The sequence below is a fragment of the Leptopilina boulardi genome, unplaced genomic scaffold (assembly GCF_019393585.1).
Source record: "Leptopilina boulardi isolate dan_hultmark-lab unplaced genomic scaffold, ZJU_Lbou_2.1 LbouV2_384, whole genome shotgun sequence".
Classification (NCBI taxonomy): domain Eukaryota; kingdom Metazoa; phylum Arthropoda; class Insecta; order Hymenoptera; family Figitidae; genus Leptopilina; species Leptopilina boulardi.
This window is the reverse complement of record NW_026137956.1, coordinates 1,152,484-1,176,079: the sequence shown is the minus strand read 5'-3', so window position 1 is coordinate 1,176,079 and position 23,596 is coordinate 1,152,484. Positions and strand designations below refer to the sequence as shown.

At 25.6% G+C, this 23,596-nt stretch overlaps 2 protein-coding genes across 6 annotated transcripts in view; one reads left to right on the top strand and one right to left on the bottom strand.

Annotated features, from left to right (window-relative positions):
• LOC127288326 (uncharacterized) overlaps window positions 1-23,596 on the bottom strand; it is a 278,443-nt gene that overhangs the window by 9,017 nt on the left and 245,830 nt on the right. The window lies entirely within an intron of this gene.
• LOC127288304 (1-phosphatidylinositol 4,5-bisphosphate phosphodiesterase epsilon-1-like) overlaps window positions 1-23,596 on the top strand; it is a 212,058-nt gene that overhangs the window by 140,720 nt on the left and 47,742 nt on the right. For all 4 annotated transcript variants that reach the window (XR_007844014.1, XR_007844015.1, XM_051315690.1 and 1 more), the window contains exons 7-8: window positions 13,211-13,668; window positions 22,758-23,043. Coding sequence is in view for 2 of the 4 variants with exons in the window: in XM_051315690.1 (XP_051171647.1) it covers window positions 13,211-13,668; window positions 22,758-23,043 (744 nt within the window). In the remaining 2 variants the exon portion in view is untranslated. The remainder of the gene's footprint in view (window positions 1-13,210; window positions 13,669-22,757; window positions 23,044-23,596) is intronic.

The following is a 23,596-nucleotide window of genomic DNA, read 5'->3' as shown; positions in this document are numbered from 1 at the left end:
AAAATATATTAGACAAACAATCGAAATAACAGTTAGTTCAATTACATATTTTCAAATGTTTAGATAAAAAAAAAAAAAAATTAAACCTCAAATTAAATTTAGAATAATATATTCAATTTAATATATATTTAATTATATATATAAAAAATACATATATATTATATTATATTTAACTTTTAAAACTTAATTTTTCATAAAAATTACAATTTTATGACAATAGGAATTTTAGGATTAAAAAAAATTAATTTATATATAACATAACCTAAAATTTTTGTTTCTTAAACGAAAAGAAAAAAGAATTAAAAATATTCTAATACTGTTTTATATATTAATACTAAAAATAATAATAATTGATCAATTTTTAGTATTTGTTAGACTTTTAAAATTTATTTAAAGATTTTTGAAATTTTTTTTAATAAGAACATTAATTTATTTTATAATTATTGCAAAAGTTTTCAAAAATTTTTAAATGTCTATACTATATACTAATACTATAATAATATTAAAAATTTGTCAATTTGTATTATTTATTAAAAACAGTAAGAGAATATACTCAGGGTTGGACACTTCGCTTTTCTTAAAATAGGAACACTAGCGCCATCTATGCACGGACGTGGTGAAGCTTCTTGTAGTGAAACCTAACTTTTTGTGCCATTACATTTTTGGAGGATCAAAAATAGTGTCTGCTGTGACGTCGGTGCATTTGTAGGAACAAAAAAAGTTTTGTGAGCGATGTGATTAAACATAAAAAATGAATAAAGAAAACAAAAAATCGGTAAAGTAAGTTTATTGCATATATTGTAAGGTTCATGATTGAAGAAAAAATGAAGTGTAAAATCGAATCGCGAAACATGTCTGGTTATGGTTATAGCACAATTCGAAAATGTTACTTCTACTTAGGGTTAGACACTTTGTTAATTATAAATTTGACACAATTTATAAATAAATATACAAATAAACATTGACACTCACACATCTGCATTTTAGACCAATCAATTTACAATCTTTAGCAAAAGTGTTCCTCTTTTGTACATCTTTTTAACAATATAACTTAATTGACTGAATTTATTTTTTTAAAAAAAAGATTATAAACAAAGTCGAAAACGGTGTCCAGCCCTGAGTATATTCCCCTATTAAAATATTTTTAATAATTTTTCTTTTAATATACTGTGAAAAAATTTGTTAATCTTCATCCAAGTGAAAATTTTAATTATTTAAAATATTAATAATAAAATTGCTCACACTTTTATTGAAAAACTTTCTAATTAAAAAATCTCTTTTTACTAAAAATACGAAAATTTGAAGTTAAACTTATTTTTCTTTTTAGTGTCCGTCGAATTTTTTCTTAAGAATATTTTTTAATTATTTTCAAAAATATTAAACAATTATTAATTTATAGTTTTTTTTTTTAAAGAATATCATAAAATTCTCATTCTTTTTTATAACGATTATTAATAATAATAATTTACTTCTCACGTGTTATTGAAGTTCAAATTCTTCTTCAAAAGTTTATAATAATATATATATACACATCTAATAAATTGTCGTTCATAGTTCTTAAGTTTTTCAAGTTGAAGACATAACATTTTAAAATCCCATGGGAATAACTATGAGGGTGTAAAAAAGTTGTCAAGGAAATTCAACTTGAAAGTTTCAAGCTCTATAAGTCATGGTGCACAGGGGAAATCTAAATCTTATGTGTCTCAGTTTCCTTGTCAATTTAAGGTTATTCTTTTATTTGCGCATAATTATTTACTCGTTAGAATTTGTTTTTTAACTAAACTGAAAAAAATATTATTTAATTCAAATAATAATCGTTTACTTGACTATAATATTAAATAAATATTGATTTCTATTAAATATAATTATTATTTCAGTAAATTAAATGGTATTTGTATTAAATATATAAATATGTATACAGAAATTATTGCTTCAAATAAAATTTATGTAATTCAATTAAAACTTATTTAGTTGAAGTAAATATTTATTTTGTCAAGTGACCAATTATTTGAATTAAATAAATTTTTTTTCACTTTAGGGCTCGGGTGTATTTTTGATAATTTTTTTTCTCTCTCTCTCACTATCTTTAAGAACTTTTTAGACAAATATTACATACAGAATTGAAGATAAAAATAAGAGACACTATAAAGAAATGAAAGAAAAAAAACTAAAAAGTTTTTATATGTTAAAATGAAGTTTATATATAATATTATAAAATAGAGATGTAGACATAAAACAATTTTTTTAAAATACAGAACAAAATACATAATAAAAATACAAAAGTGAAAAAATGCCATTTTATACGTTTATATAAACATAAAAAGTTTTACGATTCTCATAAAAAAAATCTATACCCATAAACGTAATTTTAGTTCTAAAAGTATGAAATATTATTGAATACAAATTATTTACTATTTCGTATATTACAACGATTTATATGAATGTTGAAAAATTAAAATTTATAGGGAAATTCATGTTTTTACAATTTTATACAATTTTTTTTTAATAATCTAAACATACTTTTTGCTATTTAATTCAGTGGCGAAATTTTCGAATTAATGTTCACATCACATTCCACTTTTAACTTTTTACATTCGATTCCACATTCGATTCCACATTCGATTCCACATTCGATTCCACATTCGATTCCACATTCGATTCCACATTCGATTCCACATTCGATTCCACATTCGATTCCACATTCGATTCCACATTCGATTCCACATTCGATTCCACATTCGATTCCACATTCGATTCCACATTCGATTCCACATTCGATTCCACATTCGATTCCACATTCGATTCCACATTCGATTCCACATTCGATTCCACATTCCACTTTTAACTTTTTACATTTCGGATTCCACTTTTCACATTTCGCATTCCACATTCCGGAATATGGAATGTGAAAAGTAGAATGCGGAATGTGATAAGTGGAATCCGGAATGTGGAATCCGAAAAGTGGAATTACGGAATAGTTTTAAATCAAGCCTATGAAAATTTAATTTCGAATCAATCCAAAATTGAATACAAATTGTTTTAAATTCTAAAATTTCATTCCTAATTAATCCGAATCAATTTGTTAACGAATTGATACGGAATGAAATTAAAAAAAAAAAAATAACATTTTTTGTGTGTAAATAATCTTTATTAGTAAAAAAATGAATTGTTTGAGCTTCAAAATAGTGAATGATAATCAACTTTAAAAGAAAAAAAGTTGACACTCCTGTAACTTGATCATACTAATTTGTAGCTTTTATTGAGTTAGAGGAATGATGCCTTCGGTTGTGAATCGATGAGAACACCTCAATTTTTTATTTTCTTTTTTTACTTTAACTAATGGTATTATTACTATTTTTTTTTTTAATTATTGTGAGGAATTAATAAGAGAGTTTTAACATAATTACTCACTCATTAGGATAATTAATAAATAACTCCACCCATAGCTAAAATATTGGATAATATTTGAATTGTGCGATTGTGTATTTTCATTTTGTCTTCCTTGTCAACTTTTACTTTAATTTCCATTTTCGATTTCACTTTCGCTTTCATTTTCACTTCCACTTTTCAGTAAAAATTATTAAAAACTAAAATAAAAGTGAAAAATTGCAATCAAAATAAAAACGAAAATGAATGTGAAATTCGAAATAAAAGTCAATGAAATAATATAGAATCGCACCCCAAATTCATTTTTTATTTGTAAAAAATCTGTAAAACACATTTTATATGTAATATTGGAAAAATGTTCTTTAATCCTTGGAAAATAATTGAAAAATGCTTGGAAAAAAACTGATAGAATAATATTCAAATTGTTCAATAAAATTATTTCTTAATTTTGTTTTTATAACTTTCGATAATTTAACTATGAGTTTTAAAAATATTATTTAAAGAAATAAAATTTAATTTAAAGAGGATTTTTCGAATTGTAAATTTACATTTATTTATACATGTATATATATATATATATATACCAAGTAAAGATAAAATAATTGACCTGATTTTAACCATCTTTTATCTGTGCTTAAGAATATCCAGTGACTTTTCAACTCTGAGAAAAAGCTCATTTAGTTTGACTTTTCTCTTGGGTGGACTGAATAAGTAAAAATCGTGTAGCTACGGCTATCTTGTGTTTGAATAATTCAGCAATTTATTCAATATATCAAAAGAAAGTTGAATTAAAAGTTATAAATTATTCATAACTTTTAAAGAAATTTATAATTTGTAATAAACAAAAATCAAATCAAAGTGTTAAGGCAATTTTATTTTAAAAGAGATAAGTGTATAATAATGTAATTAATGGGGCTATATATATATATATATATATATATATATATATATATATAGGGGAAAAATTGCCCAAAAAATATGTATATTTTGTAATTTATAACTTTAATTAGTGGGTAATTAAGAAAAAAAACATTTATTTCTGATTAAATTATTTAATTTTAGTTATGAAAGTTATTGATATGAAAAATATTTTTAAAACTCAAATGATTATTTTTATTTATAAGTTTATTAATTTTATTATTATTATTTTATTTATTTTTATTTATAATATAAATGATAGCTTTTACAATTTTTTTCTATTTACGATTATTACATACACGGAAAGAAATTTAGTAGCAATATTTGATAAATCTGATAGGAAATTTTAGTATTCTCTTTTTCAAACGCGGAACATTTGGGTTTGATAACGAAAATCGGTATATTTTTACCAATAGTCTTTTTAGTAAATATATTCCAGAAATTGAAATTATTATTTCGTAAATTGATAAATTTATATGAAAATTTGGAAAGATTATTTCGAAATTTGTTAAAACTATACTAAAAATTCGAAGTGGTTCAGTCGTGACAGATGACAACAGAAACACCAACAGATTCTACGCCAAAGTTTTATCTCTTTCTCATCTCGAGGATAGACGAGGATATGAACTTTTAAATGCACACACACACATACACCGCAATGTTTTACATCGATTGGCTTATTTTTATTCCTAACCTATACTAACGATAATACGTATAACATTCGCAGAATAACGCTTCATATACAAATTAACGCACATGTGAAAAACTGATGTGACCATTCTTATATACTAACCAGACATATTTTTCACCGCTTATGAGAAAGGTGAAATTATATCAAAACATGTTTAAAAATATAAACAAAAATCATTATTTATTGGGAAATAATTAAATATTTTATTATTTTTTGAAGAACAATTTTTTTTACTGATTTATTGTAAAATATTCGAAATTAATTATATAAAAGAAATTCAGGTCTGTATCAAGATAATAGTAAAAAGGGGCTTGTCTAAAGAGCTTCGTCAGTCTTCGTTACCACTCGGTGAGGATCGGGCAATTCCGAACGTTCAACTTCGGCAAATTTCGTCGAATCTCGTTAACTTTGATATTTCTTTTTCAATTTTCATATCAAATATATCAAAATCTGAAATAATTATATCATTTTATACAATTCTAATTACGAAATTTGAAATATTTGGTTAGAAAAATTGATAAAGAGCTTATTAAAATTTGACATTTTTGTGTTTCAATAAAAAGATTTCAGATTTCGTAAATATTATATCAAATTTTCTTTCCAACTATATTAAATATTCTTATTTTAATCTCAATCATTCTTAAAAATAGTATCGAAAATCGTTATCATGCCAAAATGTTCCGCAATTGTAACCAAATATACTAAAAAGTAACACCATTATATCAAATATTGCTACAAACTTTCTTTCCGTGTATATAGTATATAAAACATTTAAAAATAATTTTTAAAAATCTCACACGTACGGGGAATTGAACCCAAGACTTTTCGGACGCGAACAGTGTACTCTGACCACACAGCAACATTGACTTACAGATTTTTTTACTCAATCTAATTCTTATTAAATCTTCTTTACTTAAAAACTTTGTTTATTTAATTTTTTTTTTGAACAAGGAAAACTTTTTGTGGCCCTAATCAAAGCCCCATTTTGAACTCGGAGGTTTTAAGAATTTATGTTTTTAGGTTTGTTAGTATTTTAGCCCTGATTTTAACCTTAAACCGAACGGCCTCTTGACCTAGAAATTGACTTAATTTTGAGGTTATGTTATCCGATTTTAACCTCAGAACCAGCGTCTCTAACCCTTGACCTTTAATTATAAATTTATGTTTGCTTCTTGACTCTTACTTATCACCTAATTTTAAGGTTATGTTTTCAAGTTTTGGTACTATTTTAGCCCTGAACATAACCTTAAAAGTAGATCAATTTCAAAAGATCGAACACAATTTCAAAATTTAAGGTAAAATTTTAGAGTTCTTGTGTGTTGAGGTTAAAATCAGTAAACATAACCTCAAAATTAGGTCTTTAAATCCTAAAAAACAAACATTTTTATCCATGAATGTATTGTGAGATTTCAAAATTAATTGCACATACCTTGGCTAAAGAGCGGCTGTTCAATTTTATTTCATGAAAAACTTTATAATCTCACGCTGTCGAAAAGTATTATGTCTGCTATTCTCATCTTGAACGGTTTAACAACTTTCATAACAAACTTTTCTCTTTGTGGGGACTAAAATTTTCTTCGTCAAATTGCTCTCTCGAGTATTTGCGTGAAGTTTTAGTTGTGTATGTGTGTATGTGTATATATATATGTGGCTCAAGAAAATTCGGTACTGCCGAATCGATAGCTCCCGTTACATTTTGCTGCTGCTCTTACCTTTGGGAATTGAAAGAAAATGTATCGAGAAAATGAGTTTTCTCGCTACAATTGTTTTAGTATATGGCTTGTCTGATTTCATTTGTTTTCCAATCTTTTGATAATTAACAATTTACTTTTCAATTTAATTTTATTAGTACCTGATAATTAAATAATTAGATACCTTTACGATGAAAGAAAATGTATGTATTAAATTTCAATAATTATATTTTAGTAAATATTTTTCAATTTAAGAGAAAAAGTGCCAAAATGGGAAATATTGATATAAAAAGTAAAAAATATATTTCAATTTTAAATATAAATATTTTTTTTTCAAACTGTAGTAAATATTTACGAACTTTAATCAAAAAAATTTAATAATTCTACAAACTCCCTTTTTCTGTGATTTAGTATTTTTTAGATCAATATTTCATATTTTGACACGTTTTCTCTATAAATTAAAAAATATTTACTAACATTTCTACATTACTTTTATTGAAATTTACACGCATTAAAAAAATTTGCTGTGGCAGCGAATTATTTGCTGTTACATCAAATTCCGTTAGCTAAAATAAGGACAGCGAACAAATTTGCTGTGGGAACAAAAAAAGTTTGCTGTGACAGTAAATTTTTAAAAATTAAGACTGATATTGTTTATCATAGCAAAATTTTTTCGTTGTCATAGCAAAGAATTTAGCTGTGGTTACTAATTTTTATAGATTCGATAGCAAACATCAGTTAGCATATCTGTAAGCAATTTATTTTTTCTGTGTAATAAATATATTTTCTTTTAGTGTTTTCTTTTAAACATTGTTTTAATTTGTATAATATCAGTTTAAAGAATTAATTTCAGCTAAAGTTATACTTTCTCAATATAAAGAAGTTTTGAAAAATAATAAAAAAAAAACAAAATTATTAATATTTCATGTGTGAAGGACTTAGTATTGTGTGAAAAAAAGTTAAGATTCATTGTCCCTAGGATATAGAGAAAAATACACCTTAGATGTTTCAAGTTTAAGCTTTTTTTTACTCCTGTAAATTTTGATCGAATTCTATTTTTGTGAAAAGTCACATGAAAATTCAGTAGACTGTGATAAATCAATAGGATTTATAGTAGCATAAAAATTCCTTACTAAAAAACAGAACAGGATTCACTTTTCTTTGATGTGTTGTCCTATACACAAAAATAAATGTGATTTTTCACTTATTACTAATATAATATGTGAATCAGAAATTATCATAAAAAACCTTATCTTCTACATTTTTTTTACAGTTTACAATTTTTGAAATATTCAAAATTATAAATTTTATTCGAAAAATTTGATTTGCTTACGTTTATAATTTTATTTCAGTTAAAAAGTCTGTGTATATATGTAACAAAGTTTTATTTAATGGGAAATTGTGTTTTTTTTTAAATCTTACCATTAAACTGACTAAAGCAATTAAAATAATTTTATGAAAACTGAGATAAAATCTTATATTTCAAAAATTTTAATTTCATTCTTAAATTACTCGTCGTCATAATCTTGTCAGTTCTCGCAATTTTTCACAAGAAGTAAAAGTAGGAATTCAATATGAAACGTAAAAGCATATCAAGTTTATCAACAAAATATAAAAAAATAATAGAAATAGTCGAAGAGCGACGTGTTACTTTTGTATAAAGAATTCTAAATTGTTTTCATAATAGAAAATTGAAATACAATATTTGTGATTTCAAAAAAAAATTTACTCAATTTCATATATAGATTTACTGTTTTTCTCAAAAAATATTAAAAAAAAACATTAGAGTTTTTTAACGAAGGTTCATTGAGAAAATATTTTTTTTTTTAGAATATTTCGTAATGTTCTCATCATTTTTATTTTAATAATAAAAATTTATTGTTTAAACAAATTGTTAAAAAATCAATTTTTTTCAACTTTTTTTTTAATATTATAAAAACTTGACATTTTCACTGTGTTTTCAAGTTCAAAATTTTTAAAAATTTTCTGAAAAAGTAAATCCTAGAAGGATTTGTTAGAACCAAAATGTGTCCCACTTTCTTTGTACGTCGTTCGGTCTTGATGTGATAACATATAAATTCAGTCTGAAAAAATCTCATTTTTGAGGTTATTAACATAATTTCCAGAAATCGCATAATCTTAGACACATCTTAGATTACTGTTCATATATGAATTATTAGCTGGTAAAATTTCCATACAAACAGATATTAGAGATTTATATTCACTTTTCGTCATTTTCTTTCTAGAGGGGTCGATAATGTAATTCCATTTTCACTTCCACTTTCACTGATTTTAAAATTCACATATATTTTTATTTTTACTTCCACTGATTAGAAATTAGTGAAAGTGAAAATGAAATTTACAGGGAAAATTGGAATTTTTGGGACCCAAATGATGCAAGAAAAAGAATATAACCTCCTTTGATGACACAGGCCGAAAATATTTTCGCTTACTTCAGAAGCAAAAACGAGACTATACTTTTTCGAAGTATTTTGACGATCTGAATCCGAATCTGGCATCAGAATGGATCCAGCACGTCTGGTTTTTGAGATATTCTAACCTAAAAGTACAGAAAAGACGTTTTTTTGGCTATATTTCAAGCGTGTAACATTAAGATATAATTTTTTTAAAAAAATCGTTACAGCATCTGAATGTACTATTCTTACCCTTTAAAATGCATTTTTTTAAAAAAGTCTTTATTTGCCTCTGAGTTATCGTCATTTGAATTTTCTGAGTAGTGAATGTTTCAATATTTGTGTATTAGATAATGCTTCAAAAAATTCAAATTAGGATAACTCAAAGGCAAATAAAGATTTTTTAAAGTTTCACAATGCATTTTAAAGAGTAAAAATAGTACTTTTAGATGCTGTAATTACGTTTTTGAAAAAAAATTATATCTTAATGTTACACGACCTCAAATATGGTCAAAAATCGTCTTTTCTGCACTTTTAGGTTGGAATATAAATACATTTTTATTATTTGCCAGCGCAGATATTACTATTATATAATTAATGTTCCTTGCACATCGGTCGAATACAAAATCAAACTTATTTTGATATTTAAATTGCAAAAAAAAAAATAAAAACGTCGGCTCGGCGTATACTCAAAAAAAAGATATGTTTGAACCAAATGTACCATTTTTTATATTTACCCAATTTTTTGGTTAGTTCAAACAAAATTTGTTTAATTCAAATAAATATTTATTTGATCTAAATAACTGTTTGGTTTATTTTAATAAATTTTTTGAACAAAGAAAAAATTTGATTGAGCTAAATAAACGTTTGGTTTATGCAACCAAATGTTTGGTTAACTGTATATCAATGCATTTATTTTGTTGATTTAACCAAAATTTGGTTGCTTCGAACGAATTTTTTTCTGAGTGTACAACCTATTTGCCAGGGGTCTGTGTGACCCCAAATTGATTTTCAAAACATTTACCATCCAAGAGACTAGTGTAATTTCAAACAAATTATCTTTGATTTAAAAAAAATTATCTTCGTTTCAGAGAAATTTTTTATTTAATTCAAATAAATGTTTCTTTGATCCTATATCAATGTTAGAATATCTTTGATTTAATGCACAAATTTCTTTCACTCAAAGAAATTTTCTTTGAACCTAAGAAGCTTTTTTTGTTTTACAGAAAATTTTATTAATTAAAATTAAATTAATTTAAATTAAAACAAGTTAAAGAAATTGGTTTCATTAAATCAAAGAAATTTTTTCTTCTGGTGCAGTTAGTACGTATGAGAACGTGTAGTTAGTACCTAAACTTTCTAACAGATGGCGTCAGAGTCTCTAAATTCAAAAATGTGTGAAAGATATAATAAGCAAAAGTTAAGATTGGGGTCTTACAAAAAAAAATTAAGTAAAATTATTATTTAATTTCAATATTCAGGTATAGAAGTACAATTAATACAATAGGGTGTCATAAATGGTTTATTATGACTAGACTTGCAGTCGACTCTATTGTTATGTCCCCTTATCTCCTTATTTTTCTTTTAAAATATTTAATATAATATTTTAATATAAATTAACTTTTAGATCACAATTATGCTCGCAATTATGAAATTCTTTTTTTTTTATTTATTTATTTAAGATCGAAAATTTAATATTTTAATTTAATATTTCAACACAAATTGTGCTCCCTGCATGCTTCTGCCATCTGATGGCGACAGGACGTAACGAAACATAAACAAATATTTCAAGAAAAATTAATATTTAATTTCAATATTCAGGTATAGAAATACAATTAATACAATAGGGTGTCATAAATGGTATATTATGATTAGACTTTCAGTCGATTCTATTGTTTTTATGTCCGTTTCTCTTATTATTTTTCTTTTGAATATTTAATATTTTAACAAAAATTAACTTTAAGACCACAATTATGAAATTTGAAAATTCTTTTTTTTATTTATTTATTTAAGGTCGAAAATTTAATATTTTAATTTAATATTTCAACACAAATTGTGCTCCCTGCATGCTTCTGCCATCTGACGGCGACAGGACCTAACGAAACATAAACAAATATTTCAAGTAATATTACTATTTAATTTCAATATTCAGGTATAGAAGTACAATTAATACAATAGTGTGTCATAAATGGTTCATTATGACTAGACTTCCAGTCGACTCTATTGTTGTTATCTGTCCTTATTTTTCGTTTGGAATATTTAATATTTTAACACAAATTGAATTTAAGACCACAATTATAAACCAAATTCGAAAATTTTTGTTTCCTCTAACTCAAAACTAAATTCTTAACAGATTAAAAATTTCATTAATTTCTGAATAAAAATTGCGGTGCAGTGTATTTGTTTGTTTAAATTGTTTAAAAATACAGGGAAATTTATCGCAAAACAATTGTTTAATAAAAAGGAAACATATACGCAAAAATCCCAAGCAAACTTACAGAAAAAAACAAATTTTGTTGACCACAAATAGCTGTAAAATGTAATTGTTTATAAAATTTGTTTATAAAAATAATAAATTTAATTGCAAACAAATTTTGTTTATAAGAATAAAATTTTAGCGGCTTAGATTTAACATTAATCGTAAAAAATTCGATTAATTTCTGATCAGAAATGACCGTACAGTATATTCCGCGTGCTAACGTAAATGGTACAATGGGTCTGCTGGACCCGACATATTCAAACGTATATTGTATAGTCGGTATTGAATAATTTGCACAAAAATTTAATCTGAAGTTGCTTATTATGTGTTTTTTAAAATGTCATTAGTTTTACAAGGATTAATTTGTTTTAAGTTAGTTAAAAAAATTGTAAAAAATAAAAACGAAAAATTGCGTATTTTTACTTAAAAATTCATGAGTTACTTAAATTTTAATATTATGCCTTCAAAATTTAAGGTTATACTCTTGATGTATTATTCTTTAAGAAAAAAATTACCACAACAGCAGGACTTGCAAAAATTTACTTTGCAGAATAAAATGTGACTTTTTAGGTTAAAATTAAAAATTTATAATTATTAATGTTTGAAGATAATTTATTCTTTTGTATCGAATTAGTTGTATCAAAAAATTTACAAAATTACTAAAAACTAAAAATATGACAAACTAATATATTAAAATATATAAAATATTTAAAAGCTACACATTCAATTAATTTGAGTTCGAAAAAATGCTCGGATCTACTGGACCCATGGTGTCAGTTAAGGGTTAAGGTTAAGTAACATCAAGAGATAATATTTTTGTTTTCAAAAAGTCGTTAAAGCATCTGAAAGAATTGTAAAAGAATCTTTTAAAATGCATTTTGAAACTTTAAAAAATCTTTCTTTGCCTCTTAATTATTGTCATTTATCTTTTCTGTGTTTCGTGAATTTTTTAATATTCCTAAGTTAACAATGAGTAGTATCAGAAAATTCAAATGATGATAATTGAAAGCTATATGAAGATTTTTTAAAGTTTCAAAATTCATTTTAAAGGAAAAAAATAGTACTTTCAAATGCTGTAACGACCTTTTTGAAAAAAAAAAATTATCTGACCTCAATGCAATCAAAACACATCTTTTTGCACTTTTAGGTTAGAATATCTCAAAAACCAGACGCGTGTTGGGTAAATTCTGAGGTCAGATTTGGAATCAGCACTGTAAAATACTTTGGAAAAGTATAGTCTCGTTCTTGGTTCTAAAGTAAGCAAAAATTTTGTCGGACTGTGATAATTTAAATTTAAGTGGGTCAAAATTGGAGGTGATTGCTTTCCCATAATATAATCTATCAAAAAATTATGACACTTAAAAAAGTTCTTGTATCAAATTGTAGAGTAAAATTTTGAAGGAGGACATACTACTATATAAAGAAAGAAATAAAAAGCATTAACAAAAAATAAACAAAACTACATCAGGGAATTCAGAAGGTCAATTTCATTAAAAGTTTTGTTGTTCTACGCGCACTTAAGGCAAGTGCCGTGGTTTTCTCTCTCTCTCTCTCTCTCTCTCTCTCTCTCTCTCAACCCTCAGAGTTGAGTTAACATTTTTATTTTATTTTTTGTAATTTTTGCCATCAGACTTTACACCATGGAACGACCCTTGTGCACTGGGACTGTGATAGTGGAGCATCGCGAACAGCATTGGTCTACGCTCGTGTTGATCGTGCTTGTGGCACTTTCATTTGGGAAAAGCCATCATGGAGTTCGTTAAAAACAGCAAGTACATTGGGTACAGGAACACAAGATTTTTGCCTGACAATCAATGCCGAAGAAACAATACCCCCAGGATTAGTGAATAGATATTCTGCACAGCAAACAGATTGTGCTTTTGTCAGTCTTGAGGAAGGTTACATTGATCTTGCATGCGTAAAGGAGGTCATGATTGGATGCTGCGATCGAGATCGAGATCAAGAATTAAGGGGTATTTGCAAAAGATACGGCCTCCCTGGATCTGATTCTTGCATTGGTTTGATGTATGGGTCAAGTCTATCGGATAATCGGCTTATCTTTCTTCTTTGCCCGCCAGCACTCAGCAAGTAAGTGAATATATATGTCGTATTTGCTGATGTTGGAAATATTAGATATATGATATTATTGAATTTTTTAAAGTGACTGATTTAAAGTCAGTTTCCTTTTTTTTTTGCGCGTTACGATAACGAGTATATAATATAATATACTGCTTTCAAAATCGAATTATCGAAAAAAAATTTGTCCTTTGGTGATAAAAAGGACTTTTTGGGGGTCGATTATGTAATATCAAATTCACTTTTAATTTCACTTTCTCCAATTTTTAATTTTAAATTTACTTTCAATTGAGCCGCCGGAAAGTAAAAGGGCGCATAAAGTTTGTATGGCCGTTTGAGTTGGCCGGCTGTACAAATTTTATGCGCCCTTTTACTTTCCGGCGGCTCAATTTCACTAATTTTCGATTTTAATTTAAATGTCAATCTGTCAATATATTGAATTTAAAAAAAAATTTGTTATTACTTGCAGTTGAAATTAAAATTTAGTAAAGTTGCAACTAAAATAAAAATTAAAAGCGAAATTAAATTAAAAATTAGTAAAATTTAAATTAAAAGTAAATTGAAAGGCAAACTAAAATTGAAAGTAACATTAAAATTAAAATCAAAAATTAGGTAAATTTAAAGTGGAATTTAAATTGTAATTTAAATTGGAAGTGAATTTGAAACTTGAAATTAAGGATATTTAATTTGTAAGTAAACTTAAAATTACGAAGCTGAAGTACGCAACATTTATACAATAAACGATTTTTGAAGAAATAATTTTTTAAAATGAAAAATTCTATAACACCGTCTGACAAAATTCAACTTTTTTTTTTCACACACGAAAAAATCAATGATTTTCAGAAACTAGGACCAAAAAAAAGATACCCGTGTCTGGCCGTTTTGCCAGATCAGGTCATTTTTTGCTTTTAGGGGTAAAAACAACCCTTAAATGAAAGGTGATAGGAAATCTTGTACAAATAAATAATTTTTTATGAAACCCGGTATCTCGGGGTTTTCCGGGACGCTGATTACGAATATGATGTCAGATTTTCAAAATTCAAAATGGCAAATCCAATATGGCGGTCGAAATTTATAAAAATTCACCAATTCATTTGAAAGTTGTTACTTAGGGGATTCAATATAGCGGTCGAAATTTATAAAAGTTCATCGAATTCACTTGAAACTTGTTACTTGAAGGTTTTTGGGGTCGCTGATAACGAATATGATGTCAGATTTTGATAATTCAAAATGGCGGATCCAATATGGCGGTCGAAATTTATAAACATTAATTATTTTTTATAAAACTTGGTGTCTATGGGTTTTTGGCGTCGCTGAGTACGAATCTGAAGTCAGATTTTAAAAATTCAAAATGGCGGATTCAATATAGCGGTCGAAATTTATAAAAATTCGTCGAATTCACTTGAAACTTGTTACTTGAAGGTTTTTGGGGTTGCTGATTATGAATGTTATGTCGGCTTTTCAAAGTTCAAAATGGCGGATCCAATATGGTGGTAGAAATTTATAAATGTTATTATGTTATTATTATTATTATTATGTTATTATCAGCGACCCCAAAAACCGTCAAGTAACAAGTTTCAAGTGAATTCGATGAACTTTTATAAATTTCGACCGCCATATTGGATCCGCAATTTTGAATTTCGAAAATCTGACATCAGATTCGTAATCAGCGACCCGGAAAACCCCGAGATACCAGGTTTCATAAAAAATTATTTTTTTGTACAAGATTTCCTGTCACCTTTCATTTAAGGGTTGTTTTTACCCCTAAAAGCAAAAAATGACCTGATCTAGCAAAACGGTCAGACACGGGTATCTTTTTTTTGGTCCTAGTTTCTGAAAATCATTGATTTTTTCATGTGTGAAAAATCGTGTCGGACGGTGTAATTTTTTGCCAAAAAAAAATTTATTTTTTATAATTTGTTGATTAATGAAATTGAATTTGAATGTGAACATAAAATTGAAAATTAGTGAAATTGAATGTAAACTTAAAATTCAAGATTAGAGAAATGAAAACTTCATATTTTTTCAAAAAATAGAAATTCTAAAATGCTAAAAAACTACTTTTTTTATTATAATTTTTTTTTAATTTGGCAATTTTTTAGGACAGGAAAGATATATAAAAAAAAACATCTTTAACGTTTCGAAACCAGTACCGGTATCCTCATCAGAATTTATTAATCTATAATTATAATATAAATGAGTATTACAATTTATTTGTTATTTAAAAATTAATTATTACAAATGCAATCAGAAAATTAGAAATCATTTTTTTTTTATGTTGATTACGCAAAAATATTTTTAGATCGTAAATAAGGAAATAAATTGTTGTCTAATAACAAAAATAACAAAAATAATAATAATAATAATAAAAAATTTTATTGAAATGTAAAAAATCATAAATACATATTTAAATTAATTTTGATAAGAGCTTAAGCATATATATATATATATATATATATATATATATATATATATATATATATATATATATATATATGAGAGATTCTTTTTCAATCGCCCCAGCCCAAAAAGTCAATGTTCTGGGATTGGCTTCATACTTTGGTAAATTGTTGTCCTATATGATAGTAATAAATCCCTAAAATATAAACTAATTAAAAAAATATTTGTAGAAAGTAGAGGGGGTTGAAGTTTTGACGTTAAGGGTAACATTGTCATTTTCAAATCCGTTTAACTATGACAAAAGTTAATGGATTTTAATTTATCTATAATGAATTTTATTGTATTTTTCACGTACTTTTCAAAAATGTATACAAAATTTAAAAAAAAAAATTTTTGACCCCTTTTTTTCAAAATCAACCCTTATTTTTCGATTTTCACCCCTTCGGGAATTTTTTTTTGTTTTTTTTTTATTTTCATTGGAAAGCTGAGGTTTTTTCCCATGAGCTATGTAAATATGAAAATGGGACAACAATAATTTTGTGAGAAACATAATATTAAATTAGGCGGTGCCTATCTAAATCCTCAAAGATGATCTCCAGGTACACCCCTTATCGGCACCGCCTACTTTAATATTCTGTTACTCACAAAATTATTGTTGTCCCATTTTCATATTTACATAGCTCATCGGAAAAAACCTCAGCTTTCCAATGAAAATAAAATAAAAAAAAAAAAAAATACCCGAAGGGGTGAAAATCGAAAAATAAGGGTTGATTTTGAAAAAAAAGGGGTTAAAAATTTTTTTTTTTTAAATTTCGTATACATTTTTGAAAAGTACGTGAAAAATGCAATAAAATTCATTATAGATAAATTAAAATCCATTAACTTTTGTCATAGTTAAACGGATTTGAAAATGACAATGTTACCCTTAACGTCAAAACTTCAACCCCCTCTACTTTCTACAAATATTTTTTTAATTAGTTTATATTTTAGGGATTTATTACTATCATATAGGACAACAATTTACCAAAGTATGAAGCCAATCCCAGAACATTGACTTTTTGGGCTGGGGCGATTGAAAAAGAATCTCTCATATATATATTCAGTTTTTTGATATAAAAGAAGACTTTTATTTCTCAAATAATCCCTATTGTATTTTGTTTTTTATTTGCAAAATTTAATTTTTCGCTGGATTCCTTTTTTGACCTTGTTCTATTTTACTTCAATGGCCTACATATTTTGATTGTCTCCCTCCTTTACACTGATATTTTCATTCGTTCAAATTTAATTTTATTTAATATAGTTTTATCTTGACATACATTTTTTTAAATATATATATATGTATATATATATAATATCTTTTGTTTTCTTCTATATATAAAAATTTCAGAAAATTGAATTTCTCAAAAAATATATAAATAGAATAATTAAATGATATTGTTTGTAGAGCTCAAACAAAACAGACAACTTGTAATAAAATGTATTTAAAAAAAATTTTATGAAAAAAATTTTTAATATTGCTTTAAAGCATTTGTAAGAGAAATTATACAAAAATAAAATAACTTTAAAGAATAAAAGAGATAAAATGAATAATATAAATTATTATTTATATAATTATGAATTATAAAATTATAATCAAAGATGATAATAAATACTTTTATTTATAATTTATAAAATTTATAAAAAAAAAATTATATTTAACTATCTAGAACATAAAATAAAGAAAAGAGAATTATTCTGTGAACATTAAATTTATTTTACATAAAATCTTTTTTTAGTAGTAATTAAAATTTTGTAATTTAAAGTTGATCATTAAATCATATAAGTAATCCTTGAAATAAAATTATAGAGCAAATATTAAATTAAATATATAGGTACGTTTGAAAATTATATATCATTTTTTCTTTTTTTTTCACCGAATATTCTATACTCTATATAGCAACTGTACTATTTTCTGATAAAAATAAAAAGAACTTGATCTCTTGAATTTACTCTTTTGTGTAGAATGCCCTACATATGCAACAGTATAAGTAATGCGTAATCAATATAAAGAAAATAATATAAACGAATTTTAAGAGTTCTTCTCTTAATTAAAAAAGTCACTTACTAACTTTTATTTAAATTTTGTTCGTTGATATTTCTTCTTAATAATTAAAAAAAAAAAATTTAACATTTCTTACAAAAAAAAAAAAGTTAAAAGTAATTTTACTTGAAGGAAGAAAAATGTTACAATTTATACAATATTCACACTTTTACTTGTAGGAAATTTTTTTTTTTTTAATAATGTTAAAAGAATAAAGTTTCTTATTTCACACGTATATATAAGTTTTCTAAAAGGAATATTAATTTTAAAAGTTAAACGATGCCATATGTCCCTTAAATCTATTAACTTTTATATTAAAAGTTTCGTTAATACAAAAAAAAGAGGAAAAAAAATTTCTTCTCTTTTTTTTTTTTAATTTCAGTGAATTCATTGATAAAATATCCGCGCAAATAGAATATAATTTGAAAGTTCTAATAAATGTTGAATATAAGTTCAAGGGTCAAAATTTCATAAATCGATTAACTAAAATTATTTTAAATAATTCATTTTCAACGTAAAATCATTTTTTCACTTTTAATGCGATTTTAAAATTATTAAGACCAAAAATAATTGTTTGATAAGGTTATTAATAATTTGTCATTTTTAGCAATATTAACGAATAAAATTTTTTCTCATAATCCAGTTGACTAATTTAAAAACAAAAAAAAATTAATTTTGTTTACATAAGCATTTAAATCAATGCTCATTGATCATATTTTGCACAATTTACTTTATTACAATTATACACTTGCAAAGAATTTATTCAGGGGAAGGTGACAAACAGTGGGACGCTTTAATTTTCTGAAAATCTACTAACAATTTTTATTTAAATAATTTCTTGTAATTGCTTATTTTTTAATATGGCGTCTAAAAAATTTAAAAATTGACTAGTTTTTGCATAAAAATGGTTCCTTTAAGGTTTTTGGGGTCGCTAAATCCAAATTTGAGGTCAGATTTAAAAAATTCAAAATGGCAGGCCCAATATGGCGGAAAAATTTAAAATTGATTCGATTTGTTCAAAATTCGATACTCGGGTGTTTTTGGGGTCGCTGAATCCAAATTTGACGTTAGATTTGGATTCAGTGACCCAAAAAACCCCCCAAGTAACGAATTTTGAACGAATCGAATCAATTTAAAATTTTTCCGCTCTATTGGGTGGCCATATTGGGTCCGCCATTTTGAATTTTTTAAATCTGACCTTAAATTTGGATTCAGCGACACCAAAAACTTTTAATACGTTTATATGATATTTTTTTGGAAAATTTTTTTTTTGGACCGTTTTGGGCCCACAAACGATTTTTCGACTAGACTGCGAAGGGGTTAATCACAATATAATCTTAATAGAATGTGTGCATTGTGTAGAAAAGAGTTCAAACTTTATGGTAATAGCAAAAAATGTTTAAAAATTTGTAAAATTGACATATTACTAAGGTAAAAGCACTAGTATTTGGACAAAGCAAAAATTGGAACCACACTACAAAAAGAAGTATCTTAATATAAGATGTTTTGGTAGTCATTTTTAAAATTTTTTGGTTTTTGGTAACTATGGCCTCTTATGTAAGATTCTTAATGTATTTTATATTTTAGTAACTTCAAATTCTGATGTATCTTAGAATTTACAAGTATCTTTTTTCTAAACATCTTATGAGTTGACAAATACCTTAATTCAAGTTACTTATAGAAACTTACCGAAGTAACTTACATTTTAAGATGGAAGAAATATTTTAATTCTTCTTAAAAGGCAAAAAGCATCTTAAATATTAATAAGATACTTTACAAAATATCTTTTTTTAAGATGAAAGATACCATTTTTCTATATTTCATCTTATTGTAAGATACCAAGTAAGTCACTTAGATGGAGAGATGCAGTAGATGGAGAGTAGTAAAAAGAAATTAAAATAGCCCTCAAATTAAGTTAAAAAAAAATTGAGATATACACAGAAAATTAAAAGGCATTAAAGTAAGTTGCAACGCTTATTATTTTAATCCAATTTTGCTTATTTTAATACCAAAATGGATTAAAATAAGTTGCAACGCTTATTATTTTAATCCAATTTTGCTTATTTTAATACCAAAATGGATTAAAATAAGTTGCAACGCTTATTATTTTAATCCAATTTTGCTTATTTTAATACCAAAATGGATTAAAATAAGCAAAATTGGATTAAAATAATAAGCGTTGCAGCTTATTTTAATGCCTTTTAATTTTCTGTGTACTCTTTAGATTTTAGGCAAAATAAAATTTACCTCTATCACTGAAACAAAAGGGCGTAGAACCTTCCACTTGGGCTTAAATTGAAGCTTAATGTTTTAACTATTATCCACAAAAATGACCTATCTTGCACCATAACCTCAAAGTCATTTGTTATCTATTTTTGATTCGCAAATCTTAATTTTGTTAAAGTTTGAGAGCGTACCTCTAGTCACCTTTGGTTTTATTGACTAGAGTTATTCAAATATTACCAAATAGTTTCTGTAGTTAAATACTGGTTACTAACAATTTTGAGGTTATGATGCAACATAGGTCATTTTTGGGGATAATAGCTGAAACATTAAGCTTCAATTTAAGCCCAAGTGGAAGGTTCTACGACCTTTTGTTTTAGTGCTAGTTTAATTATATTTTAGTTCAATTATTTAATTTATTTAATAATCAAAATAACTCAATAAATAAATTATTATTTAATTTACTTATTTAATGTCCAACTACTGGGTCTTATCATGTCCAACTTCTGCTGCAAATGTGCAATTTCATTATTTCATGATTTTAATTTAATTAAAACATCTAACATTATTAATTTGTCTAATTAGTATTTTTTAAAGGTAAATAAAACGAAAATACAAACATTTTATTAATTATATTGAATTATCTTAGTACAAAACACAAATAAATTTGAGACCCTTTCAATAGCGTCCAGGTATACTGGTGCTTTTACCTTATGTCTTTAAAAAAAAGTTGTCCCACTGTTTGTCACTCTTCCCCATTGTAAATGTTTGCAACTGTCATATATATGAATAAAAAACAAACATAACCTATATTGAGTTGAAATCACCTGATTGGCCCAGGCTAAAATAGCGCGCGCGCTTATTTGAAATAAAGAAATTTAATAAAATTTAATAAAACAATTGTAATAAATTATTATGAAACATAAATTGAATTGAATGGACAAATAATAGAAGCAAAAGGGACGAAAAAAAGTCGTTGAAGGTGCTAGTAAGATTAAAAAGTAATTTTTTTTTTTTAATTTTAAATGATCCGTTTGAGCAAAATTTGATCATTAAAAAAAAATTATTTAATTTAATAATTATTATTAAATTTTCATGTGAAAATAATAGTAAACTTTTGCTAAACAATTTTTTTTGTTTTTGAAAAGACGTGTTAATTGTAGGTCACAATAAATTGATAGATACCACACAATTATTGTTGTCGAATACAAACCATGCAAAATCGATTAAGGTGAGCAATTAAATGTGAAATAGCGAGAGCTACAGTAATTACATTGCAACAGTTGATTACGCATTGCCAATGTGAATGAAATTCTGACACTGCATATATATATGTATATATACTGTATTGTTAAAATGTTGCTGAATTCCTGATGTTCCTCTCTCTACCATTCGTTACTTTATCTTCCCTCTCTCTCAATATATATATATATATATATATATATATATATATATATATATATATATATATATATATATATATATATATATATATATATATATGCAAGATTCAATTTTGGAGTATTGGTTGTATTGAGAAAAAATGTAGGCCACAAATATTACGGTTGTATGCTAAAAAAAAAAGTAGAGAATAAAAGAGAGAAAATTTATATATGACATAGAGATATGAAATAATGTATTACGAATACACAAGAAAACAAATACTTTGAATTCAAATTTAGCGTCAAAATTTATCTTAGAAACACATTTTCTTTGCTAGGATCTAACATCATGTATGATAAAAGGAAATAATTATTATTTATAATTAAAATATTTAAAAAAAAACACCTCCTTGTTAGTCCTCTTAAACTGCATCTCTTTCTACTGACTCGTTGAATGAAAGCTTTAGTAAAATAATTACGCTATTAAAGATAATGGCTGTATTCTGCGAGCTTAAAACGAAAAAGAAAAGAACCTTAGTAATGCTAAAGTTTAATAGACTATATATAAGGACCAAGTGGCCGAGGTTTTCGTCTAACATTAAATATTTTTCAAGCAAAATTTCCTTTGTTTTTCATATTATATATAATAAGTTTACTATCCAGGTCGTGGAATTTAAAAAATAATTTTTTTTCCCGCATCCAAAAATCTACTATTTCTGCATAGGAAAATTAATTTGATAAAATAAGGTTAATAATTACTATTTGAGATTTTCATCGTGTCTAAAGAAAGATGTTTGTCTCAATTAAAAGACTATAACTCAACATGTAAAGCATGTTATTAAGAAAGAATAATTTCCATTTAATGCTTTGATAAACAATACAAAGATCCTTGCGATGATTTGCATTCATTATAGTAAAATTAGATGACAAAATTGCAAATTGCATTTTAAGTCTTAAATTTGATTAATATGGGGAAAATTTATACCTATAAATTGTATTTTGTATTTTGCTTTTAGAACATGGTACATGGGTTTGTGTTGGATTCTTCGGGGCTTAAAGAGACAACAACAATTAACAGATCGAAGATCACGTTGGCTTAAAGAAAAGTACCTTCAGCTTTACTTTGAGGAGGGTTGTTCTGAACCAATGACAGCTGATGCAATTCGTATTTTTGGTGGTCGAGATTGGTCCGTTACCGAAAGTATTGGAAGTCTATCACCTACCAGTAGTAATACTTTAAAAAGGCGGAATGACAAAAGAAAGAAGACAAAATCGATTGGAAATATTCATGCATTATCTAAGGTAATTCAATTTATTTAATTTGCCTCTTAGAACCCACCCCCCCCCCCACAGTACCGAAAATTTCCTAAAGATTTATTAAATGGGTGATTAACCTAACCACCCTATAATTATAATTAGGGGAAAATTTTATTTAAATGTTTAGGAAAGTTTCACACTAAATATTTATGTAATCGGGACATTTAAATCTTTACACAAATTCCACTGAACATTGCAATTAAATATTCCGAACATTTCAAATAAATCTTTAGGAAATTTTCGGTACCTAATTCTAAACTTAACGATAAAAATATTTATCCGCCAGAGCTAAAGAATTTCGTTTCCAGTTCTTTTTGTTCATACTAAAAAAGTCATTATTTTTCACATTTGCTCTGTTCATTCTACGTTTTCCCCACACATACCATTCACTACACTAACCACCCTTCAAAAATAAAATATTAAAAAAAAAAAAAAAAAAAAAAAAAAAAGGTGAAATAACTTCACCTTTTACTAAATGTGTGTACAACACAACGCTACAGTGGTATGCAAAATGACAAAATTTGGTTCAAATTAACTT